The sequence below is a fragment of the Astyanax mexicanus genome, chromosome 16 (assembly GCF_023375975.1).
Source record: "Astyanax mexicanus isolate ESR-SI-001 chromosome 16, AstMex3_surface, whole genome shotgun sequence".
Taxonomy (NCBI): Eukaryota; Metazoa; Chordata; class Actinopteri; order Characiformes; family Acestrorhamphidae; genus Astyanax; species Astyanax mexicanus.
In genome coordinates this window covers 17,386,100-17,396,528 of record NC_064423.1, presented here as the reverse complement: position 1 = coordinate 17,396,528, position 10,429 = coordinate 17,386,100, and the positions used below count along the sequence as shown (strand labels likewise).

Below are 10,429 nucleotides of genomic sequence, written 5' to 3'. Positions count from 1 at the left end.
AGAGTTATTCCACTAAATATTGATTTCTGAACTCTTAAAACTTTATGAATTTGAACTTGTTTGTCTGAAAGCTCTGCATCTTTTTTTGTTATTTCAGCCATTTCTCATTTTCTGCAAATAAATGCTCTAAATGACAATGCTTTTATTTAATTAGAAATGTTGTCCGTAGTTTATAGAGTAATACAACAATGTTCATTTTACTCAAACATATAGATACCAAAATCAGAAAAACTGAAGTGTTTTTTCCAGAGCTGTATGTACTTTGGTGGCTCTCGGGCAAAAGGAAAACAGGGAAAGGGCTTGGGCAAAAATAATATATTTATAGGAGTCTATAGGAGATGTGGGATGAAAAACCTTTAACTGTGTTTAAGTGTTGAAACAAAAATACAATAAATAATAGAAGTTGTTTGAGGATTGCTAGGTGTTGCTATGGACTAGAGGTACTATGTGATCTAGTTCAGTAGCTGACAGGCAAAAGAAAAGAACAAGGCTTGGGGGGAAATTAATGGGAGTCTATGGGAGAAAAGTGGGATGAAATTTCTAAATAGTAAAAATATAAGACAGTGGAAAAAAAGATGGAAGAGATAAAAAAAACTGCAGGGGTGGAAAGTGGACAAAAATGTGGATTTTTTTCCACTGAATAACTTTAACAATATAATTTTGGAATAAAATTCTTTTAGACCTGTTATTGCTTTAAAACTGAAAAAAAGGATTATAACTATACGGTTATCAATTGGTGAAAGATTGGGCAACAGCCTAAACATCATAAATAACTCCTAAGAATATACTTTTTAGTAAAATCCCCTGAAGTTACAGGTAGATAATACTAAGTTAAAAACTGCATTTAGGTAAAAAGAGGTGCTGCTCTGTCCAGTGGCTTTATTTTCCTGTTCAGTGTTTCGTCACAACATGGCGACTTACTCAGGCGCCAGGGTCGATTTAAACACTGAAAACATTCAGGTATGTGTCTCTTAATACAGCAGGGCTGTGCTGGTTTTGTTTACTCGTGTTTTTAATGGTTAGTGTTTCTGTATGTGTTGCTTTTATCTGTGAATGTAATGGAATACAGAGGTGAAAACGCTGCGTGTGGGTCCTCCTCACTCCTCACAGCACAGGCATTAGTATTTACAGAGGAAGTAGCCGAGCTAACCTGGGTTAGCTTAGCTCAGGCTATCTAGCCCGCTAGCGGATCATACAGGACAACTGAGCTACAGATAGATACACACAGAGAAACAGAGAGAGAGACTCTCTGTTGTTTTCGGTATTAAAGTGAACCCTGTTTGATTCGTGGTGACTGCGACATGTGGGCTATGTTCAGAGTTAATCACGGTTACTACTGTAACCATGTAGGTTATGTATCTACGCATTTGTGAAACATTAGCTTCGAAGCTAAGCTAGCTAGCAAACTAGCTCTGCAGCCAGTGGATTCAGATTTGTTTCCCGCAAACTTTGTGAGCTCGGCTCCTCTAACCTGTATCTCAGTCGCACTCTGGCCTCGGGAAGGTTTTTTGACGTAGAAACAAAGGTAAAATAGCTGAGTCTGCAGTGTCTGGATGGTGTGGATGTTTGGCGTTTCTTTTTAAATGCGCTTTTAGGTATATTTAACAGCACATTTTTAGTATTTCAGCTAAGTTACACGAACCTCGATAACTGATTTTTATAGCCAACAGGTTATTGGTTAGCTGACGCTAGATACTCGTGCACTTGCTCCAAAATTAAGTTCGCCTTAAACAAGCTAAACTAAGTAACCTAACTATTTAGCTAAGCCAGACGGTTTTGGTATGTTTACATGACGTGTAGCTAGTAAGTTACTGAAATTTAAATATGTATAGCCCATCTAACCAACTATTTCTAAACAGCTTTCTATTTCTGTATTTGGTGGTTCGGTTTTAATCTGTCAGACAGCACTGCTCAGTCACTGGCATGCTAGCTAGCTAACTAGTTACTTTCACTTTAAACATGTTAGACGGCTTCGTGTTGATTAACTAATTATTTTAGATGTTTTTTTTTTACACTTTCTCATTAAGTTCCTATTTACCCAGGCTTATTTGTCATTTGTCCCATGTGGTGGCTGTTGGAGCTGTTGCAGTGCAGCACGTGGTGGGCTAATCTAACCCTGTGCCTCTGCCCATGACCCACTCTGCTCACTGTACTGTTTTTTATACACCAAGCTGTTTAAACTCATATATCTGTAATGTAGTTTTTTACTAGTAGAAACTCCTATTTCAGATCTGATTACTTTTAGCTACTACGAATCATCTCTGATCAATCTCAAGTCTATTAAGCCATTCTGACTAGTCATGTTACTAGTAGAACGTATATAATTTATTCATATGTTCCCATTGATTTACATGAAATTTCACTTATCTGTCATTACATTTTAAAAAGCAAAACTTTGTATTAATTTATTGGGGCTGTGTATTGGCAAGCCCTTGGCCATATGTACTTGATTTTGTATGAATGTATTTGGTATATCACAGCTTATTGCCATACCGTATGTATGGCGATTATATTGTGATTGTTTAAATAAAATGTTAGGAATGTTGTCATTCGATTAAAAAACAGAAATATGAGTACAAGTAAAGTTTACTACTTTATGCAGTCATAACATTGGGTTTTAACAACACTGCTATACAGGGGTATGGCTGGGCGATATTGTAAAAATAAATAAATAAAATAAAATACAAAATAATAATATATAAATTATTATTATATCAGTTAATAATATCAATATTTTTCAAATATATGAGCTATATCTTGAATAAGATTTTAGATTTTTAGTTCTTACAAAACTTAAGTTGTTTTATTTGTAAACTGACAGCACTATTTAAAGTGATGAGCAACTATTGTTTTTTTTTTTTTTTTTTTTACAGTTTTTAAAACAAATAGTAAGCAGCCCCCTTTACAGGAGCTTTTGTATTAAACACTGTACAAACATAACCTCCTTGTATTTCAATTAAGGAAAAGTGTAAAATATGAAAAGTCTACTGAACTTTACTCTGCGAGCTTCTTTCAGTCAAAGCAAACCAAGAGAAAAATGCAGGTTTACAAACACTGTCATTTATTTGTACACTAAGAGAAAATGAATTAAACAAAAAATAGTGACTTCACATATAAGTTGTTCATTAGGCAACCATACGTGTGTCCTTTAATGGTATTGCTGCAGTGAACTTTATTTTATTCTTAACTTTGTAAAGGCCATGTTTGGAAAACTTTTGTTAAGCATAGATTCAACTTTTAAAATGGTTAGAATGGACCATTAAATTACCAGACATGGGTTAATAACAACAAAATACAGTTGATACCTTGATCTAGTTGATATTTCAAAAACATCTCAAAAGTAATGTTTCTCTTCCCTTTCTCTATCAGTACGGGGTGAACACCATGGAAAGCACTGGTGTATGTGGGATGGAGGCAGCGACACGTGGAATTGTGGAGGGCAGCAGCTCTCCTCCGTCACAAGATAATCTTGAGGAGTTTAAAGATTTGGTTAACTGCACTGAAGAAGTAAGAGGGGAGACACCTGGGAGAGAAGATTTCCAAATTGACCCCCTCGAAGGAGAACTGGGCCAGAGCAGTGATCAGAGCAAGGAGCAAAACATGTTTGGTAGGTGGTGATTGAGAACTTGGATTTTTCTAAAATCTGATTGGTTTTTCTTATTAATAGTTTACATCAAACATGTAATACTGCAATTTTGTTGCGATAGGGAAAGAAGTCCTGTTACTGATGCAAGCCCTTCACACCTTAGCAACTCCAGAGGAGAAACTTGCTGCTCTTTGCAAGAAGTATGCTGACCTGGTAAGAGTCTATGGCTTTTAAAATACTGCTGCTGTTTGTTAGTAGAGTTTTAATATACGCAACACTGGATACTATAGAATATGTCTAAGTTCCTTATAGACAAGTTAAGAAGGTGGGAGTTCAACTGTACATTAATGGCAGGCATGTGCCACGTGGGGTTCACATAGTCTGTTTAAACTGATCACTTCATCTATCTCTAGTATCAGAATTTTATCTGGATGAGGCCATGAGACAAACAAGTGCAAGTGTAAACACACCCAAGAAGCATTTTAAAAAAGCAACAAATCCAGTTGAGATGCACTTGAGCCACAGTGCAGCTTTGTCAATGACGCATTCAGCAACCAAACCCTTCCCCATGCCTATTTAAAAAAAAAAAAGTCTAGACAGTCGTTTTCTCATCAGCACCGACTGACCTGTGGCCTCCTTTTAAATTTAAGGAAATGCATGACTGGGTGCAAAATTGGATGCAAAAACAGGACAAGAATAATTTGCTGTTGTGACTTGTTGTTTGCATATTCCATCTCACTTATTTCAATTGTACTATCCTGAGAACATTTGTTTGTCAGGTGTAAATGCATGTGGTTAAAATCAGAAGACTTATACTAGATACTAATCTCATGAACTAAAAAGAGTGTAAACATGGTGTTACTGTACTTTAAAAACATAAATGTGTCTTATTGATTAATAGCTGGAGGAGAGTCGCAGTATGCAGAAGCAAGTGAAGCTGTTGCAGAAGAAGCAGACCCAGGTCCTCAAAGAGAAGATTCATTTGCAGAGTGAACACAGCAAAGCCATTCTAGCTCGGAGCAAGCTGGAAAGCCTTTGCAGAGAGCTACAACGGCACAACAAGACCCTGAAGGTGCAGTGCACTTCTTTTAGAACCTTTATAGATTAATTTCTCTCTTTAAATGAAGAGAAGCATTTTGATGTTTACAAAGGGTACACAGTTTTTGGTCTTGTCTCAGCCAACAACATCACTGTCTGCAGTGTTAATCAGTGTGTATGGCTTTGTTTTTTTTGACAGGAGGAGAATGCCCAGAGGTTCAGAGAATACGAAGAGAGGCGTAAGGAGGCCACGCTGCACTTTCAGATGACACTTAATGAGATTGAAGAGCAGATGGAGCAGCATAACTCCCATAACACCAAGCTGAGGCAGGAGAATATGGAGCTGGCTGAAAAACTCAAGAAACTTATTGAGCAGTATGAACTGAGAGAGGAGGTATGAAGAAAGCAAATATGAATTACCATTCATACCTTTCCATTAATACCTAAATCTTGACTGTACGTGTAAAGTACAAACTAGAAAGAGGACTATAAAAAGTATTAATAATCCTTATTATAATGATTAACTAAATAATAGTCATAACCTGACATATTTGCTGATTGAGTGTACTGATAGCTGTGGACATGTGTGAAGTATGTGTAGGACTGCTATTTAAACAACAGAATTACAACCAAAGCCATTTGAACTGTGCTGGTACAAATATTAATCTTATTACCACTTGGTAATGCTCACTGGATTATGCATACCGTATATTGGCTACCTGCTAGATCTGGCTTAGCAGAGAAAGCCCAATGCAAGGGAACATTCCATTGCGTTCACACTTACTGAGAGTGTCAGGATCTTTAACATGTAGATTTCAGGAGTCTGTAGCTTATTTATTGAAACATGGTACTCCTTTAATTAACAGGCCTAGAAATATGGATAGCGCGCTTTAAAATAACAGTTTGGTTTTTTTTTCCCCCCCAGCACATAGACAAGGTGTTCAAGCACAAGGAGCTGCAGCAGCAGCTGGTTGATGCCAAACTCCAGAGAACAGCTGAATTGATGAGGGAGGTAGAGGAAAAGCAGCAGCGAGAGAGAGAACTCGTAAGTAATATCAATGTAGAGCCAGTATTATACTGGCCAATATTATTATTAAACTGGTATTATGTCATATGTTTCTTGCCATGTCTTATAGAAGTTAAAAAAAAAAGTCTTCTATGATGTATTTCTGACAGATGATTAAATATCCACACAACTTCAGAAATGGAATGTCTCATTCATTTGGCACCTACTATTCTGGCCAGTCTTTAACCTCACTCACAAGATAACACCTTAAAACTTACACAGATGTGGTTGTTCCCAAGCAGTCCCTTATAGTAACTTCATAATCCAATTACAAACTGCTCTCTCCTGACTTTTAGCATAATGGTGTATGTGATCTTAAATTAGAAATAAAACTCAAAGTATCCTGCTATTTAAAAGAATGGAAAATGAATAACAATAATAATATAGTTCTGCATACTAGAGTTTAGATTGTCTGCCATTGTGCAGGTAATTCTACTTTGGTAAAGTTTGACCTGCAACACTGAGGTTTATTCAGAAGAACGTTTTAACATGTTTTCATGGTTATTTCTTATCAGTGCAATGTTCAACATAGCTACTAACATGGTACTTATCTCCCCTTATTGTTCAGCTTCTGAAAAATGCGACTGAATCAAGACACAAATGTGAGCTGATGAAGGAGCAGGAGCTTCAGCTGAAACAGCAGCTTACTCTTTATATGGACAAATTTGAAGAGTTCCAAACAACACTTGCTAAGAGTAATGAAGTGTTTACATCTTTCAGACAGGAGATGGAGAAGGTGTGTAGCTGGCAAACTTTTTTATATGAAACAACTCTAATTAATTCTCTCTAATTATCTAAATATTTTTTAGTTTTGGGATGTTCTTCAGCTTTGTCATTCTACTGTGTGTTTGCTCCGCAGATGACCAAGAAAATCAAGAAGTTGGAAAAGGAGACTACTCTTTGGAGAACTAAATGGGAGACCAACAACCAGACCTTACTGCAGATGGCTGAGGAGGTGAGAAACTGTTCAGTATTATTGTAGGAGGCAGGCCTCTAGAAATGATATCAAATGCCACAGCCGTTCTGGAAATCAGACAATTAGCTGGTCCACCAGGATTAAAACAGACAGTCCTTCTAACAAAGTTCATTTAGTTAGTTTTACTGCTTTATTTTAGTGACACTGTGTGTGTTTAGTACTGTGTAGTAGCTGCTTCAGTTTGAGCGTTGGGCTGCGTTCATACATCAGGTAAAAGGCATTTTTTTCTTCTTTTTATTGTATGCGACACAAATATGTTCAATGTGGCGCATTGTGAACACACTGATTTCCAGCAGTTCGTCTCTGAACAGCCAGGTCAAAATTCATAATTTGACTTTTACATGAAGACATTCACTAAGGAAAAGGGGAAAATGGACGACAGCAGTGAGGGAGGCTTTCGGTGGCAGGATGGTGAAATAGCAGACCTCATATTTAGGAGAATGTCTCTGATCAAACCAAATAAGAAGGAAGATGTCAAAGTGAAATAGCTGCAAAGTAATATTCCAAGGACACAAATGAAAGAAATGGGCATGGCCAAATTCTTGTTAATAATCCCAGCTGTCTGACAGTGGAACTCTTTTATAACTTCTATACTTCTAGCATAATTATTTACTATAACATGATCTGTAATTTGGCTCCTGGTTGTGAACGATCAATTATTGTCCTTCTTTGTCCTCATATTTTGTAGAAAACTGTGCGGGACAAGCATTACAAAGCTCTCCAAGGTAAACTGGAGCGTCTGGAAAAGCTGTGCAGAGCCTTGCAGAGGGAGCGCAATGACCTCAACGAGAAACTGGGAGCCCTGCAGGGTCCTGCAAAGAATCCTGAAGAGGAGGGGACTGGGCCTCCTGACCCCCAACCAGAGGAGCCCCTCAGCCAGCCTGCTGATGGAGAAGTAGAGGGAGACATGGAATGTTTGGTTCCTGAAACAGAGAGGCTGGGGTTGCACCCAGAGAAAGAGCCAACCACAAAGCAGCTTGATGAGTCTACCCAGTAAGGGACGTTTCTTTTTTTTTTGTTTTTCTTTCTTTCTTTTTTTTTTCTTTGTGGAGGTATATATTTTTGTGTAATAGATATCATAATTAAAACTAAAAACATATGTATGAAAACTGCTCTGTACATTGGTGATTGGCTATGTGATGAGCACTTTTTACTTGCTTTTTTCTACCACATCTGTATTTTCTTAGGAAATGGTCATATGGTCCAAGGTGGCTACAGCTTTAGTCTTTCATGCTTAATTCCTTTTTCTTTTCCCCATCTTGCTGATCTGTGTTGCGACTGCAGATTTAAACCTTTCTTTTGATAAATGTAGCTCTTGGATCTGGCTAGAATCCTAGAATTGAAATAAACCGAATTCAGATGCATATACGAATACTGCTAATTTGACTTAGTCATGTGTAGTTCACTAACTTACTGTGATTACAGGGCATTCATGGAAGAGCTTAATAGATTTTTTTTGTGTTATTGTTGTTGCTCTTGTGATCATAAAACCACAGATGGCTTTGTAGTCCAAGAAGATCTTGGGTTTGGGGGTTGTTCTTCCAATTACATCTATTACTGAAATAATCTAGTCCTAAATGTAATCTTAATTTCAAATATTTTGTTGTTCATACTGTTTGTCTTTGGGATTTGTGTGATTAAGGGCTAGTCAGATTTTCAAAAGGCTGCTATTAACAGATTGTGACATTTCGGGACTACTTTGGCACGTATTGTCAAACAATGTCAAAGCCATGGTCTCTGCAAGGCTATTTTTGAATGTGGCTGCAGGTTGACTTTTTCTAATGCATTTAAGAGCACTTAAGGAGGGCATTCTAACAATATAATCGGTTAGTCTTTGAGAAAACTACCACTAAATGCGTAAACATACAGCATCTTGAATAAAAGTTTATTTACCTGTTTTGAGTTACAAAAAGATAAATTTGCCTATAGAACTTGACAGATAAGTTGCAGTTGTAGAAAACATGATTGTTACAGTGGTTTGTAGGCATCACTGGAAATTGCACATTTGTATGTTGTGTTGCAGGGGAATTCCACTGATTTTTCCTATTTTGTTAACAGTGGTTTGATCTGAAGTTCTGTCAGAATTGTTCACAATGGTTATTGAATGTGTCTGAGATCCTAGGAAGCATTTGTTTTATGTAGTGAGGTAAAATAACATCACTATATGCCATTTTTACATTAGTTGGATCTATAATTTTTCACTTTTCTTAAACAAAAAAAGCCTGCACATGCTACCTTTTTGTCAGACTGATGCACTGCTAGCTAGCTAGCTAACACAGACAGCAAGTGATTTTCCACAACAGGAAGCTAACTGACTGAAATTTCAAAAGGGGCCTTGACCTATTTAATACTTTACTGGAAAATACTGAATGTGATTTTGTTTCCCCCTTTTCTTTCCTCTCTTTGTAATGATCCAAGAATAAAATGTACTCTAAGCATTACACTCAATGCAAATGCTAATCTTCAGTAGCTGTTAGCATTGTTGCTGACAATGTGAAGCAGTTTTGTAAAGAGCTGAACTGATGAATGTAGAACTGTATCACCCATGTTGCCAGTGTCATGCAGACTTTTTTTTTCCAATAAGGCAAAGAGCCTTATTACAGCCCTCGGATTATCTATCTACTTGTTGTTCTGAACCGGGAAAACAGGGTGTCTGGAACACGTTCCCTCAGGTCACTATAGACCGAGCCGCAGGTCTGTGCCTGTTTGGTGCTGGGCCTGTGGTACCATTCCAACGTTATTTGACTTATGCAGATACATTCCACTATTCCAGTCATCTTATATTGTTTTACTGGGCACTAATTCAATCTGATGAGTCCACTGCTACTGGCTTTATGTACAAAGTACGTCTGGCATCTTAAGTGAACCACACCTGACTCTAGGCAAACATTTGGACACCCCTGGTTAAAGGACATTTTGTTCATTTTTTCTGAGATAAAAAAAATAGAAAACTTTAAATTTATGCACACAAAAGGATTGTTTTTGAGAAATTTCATTATTTAAATACAAAAAAATCCCAAATCTTAATATTTAACTTTCTGTAGAGGATTTAACATTTTACAAGTTGCCAAAACATTTGACCACGGTTATCGAGACCACATGATTTAGGGAACATGTATAGGAACATGGCTAAATAGAGCAAACAGTGCTTTGCTGAAACATTAGTCAAAGGTGGTTAGATGCTCACCAGCCCAGCCTCACCTTATGCAGTGTTTCATGATGCCATTTATTAAATCCCATTGCTTTAATCATTTATAAAATGTGAATGTTAATGAGTGTTAATGTTAATAAGCTGACCTCATCACATTAGCAGTAATATAACGGTGCATTACCTCTGTGTGAATAGTAATTCTCATACAAGTTAACATTTCACCTGAACCTATTTTGACATGAAACCTCAACAATGCTTTTTAATTTTTCCCCTCAAATTTAAAATTCCTTGAACACTTAATTTGTTATTTGGATTTGCAAGCTTTATGGAAAATTGACTTGGGAATTTGGTACTGTTGTTGCTTATGTTCCTCTTTTTTTGCCAGTGTCCCAGTTTGATTCTCAGGTTATGCAAAAAAATCTACCTCTGCAGGTAAGACTAACTGTGAATGAGGGTCAAGTCAGCAATGCTTTGAAAAACGCTTTCTCCCTTAACTGAACCTGTCTTCTCTTACATTGTATGTCCTGTAGTCCTGTCTTGCTTTTCAATAAAAATGTTTTGTAGATTTTTCTTTATTACTCTATTTGATGTCATGCTTTCTTTTCAAGATCG

The 10,429-nt window shown here is 37.0% G+C and overlaps 1 protein-coding gene across 3 annotated transcripts; it reads left to right on the top strand.

Annotated features, from left to right (window-relative positions):
* The first annotated feature begins 859 nt into the window (after window positions 1–859).
* Window positions 860–10,400, top strand: txlng (taxilin gamma). 3 transcript variants are annotated; one of them, XM_007240153.4, is made up of 9 exons: window positions 860–960; window positions 3,370–3,607; window positions 3,708–3,799; window positions 4,488–4,658; window positions 4,824–5,018; window positions 5,550–5,669; window positions 6,259–6,426; window positions 6,550–6,645; window positions 7,355–10,400. In XM_007240153.4, the coding sequence occupies exons 1-9, from the start codon at window positions 910–912 to the stop codon at window positions 7,661–7,663; spliced, it is 1,440 nt and encodes a 479-aa protein (XP_007240215.2). In that variant the 5' UTR covers window positions 860–909; the 3' UTR covers window positions 7,664–10,400. The 3 variants fall into 3 exon arrangements, with proteins under 3 accessions (XP_007240215.2, XP_007240216.2, XP_007240217.2); XM_007240154.4 differs by lacking the exon at window positions 860–960 and adding an exon at window positions 1,173–1,346; XM_007240155.4 differs by lacking the exon at window positions 860–960 and adding an exon at window positions 1,371–1,525.
* Window positions 10,401–10,429: the final 29 nt, after the last annotated feature.

What these genes read in the sequence shown, in the direction of transcription:
- txlng (XM_007240153.4), top strand. Translation starts at nt 910, where the DNA reads ATGGCGACTTACTCAGGCGCCAGGGTCGATTTAAACACTGAAAACATT. An exon ending in AGTATGAACTGAGAGAGGAG is followed by an intron (nt 5,019 to 5,549) that starts GTATGAAGAAAG and finishes TTTCCCCCCCAG; the next exon opens with CACATAGACAAGGTGTTCAA. An exon ending in TCAGACAGGAGATGGAGAAG is followed by an intron (nt 6,427 to 6,549) that starts GTGTGTAGCTGG and finishes TTTGCTCCGCAG; the next exon opens with ATGACCAAGAAAATCAAGAA.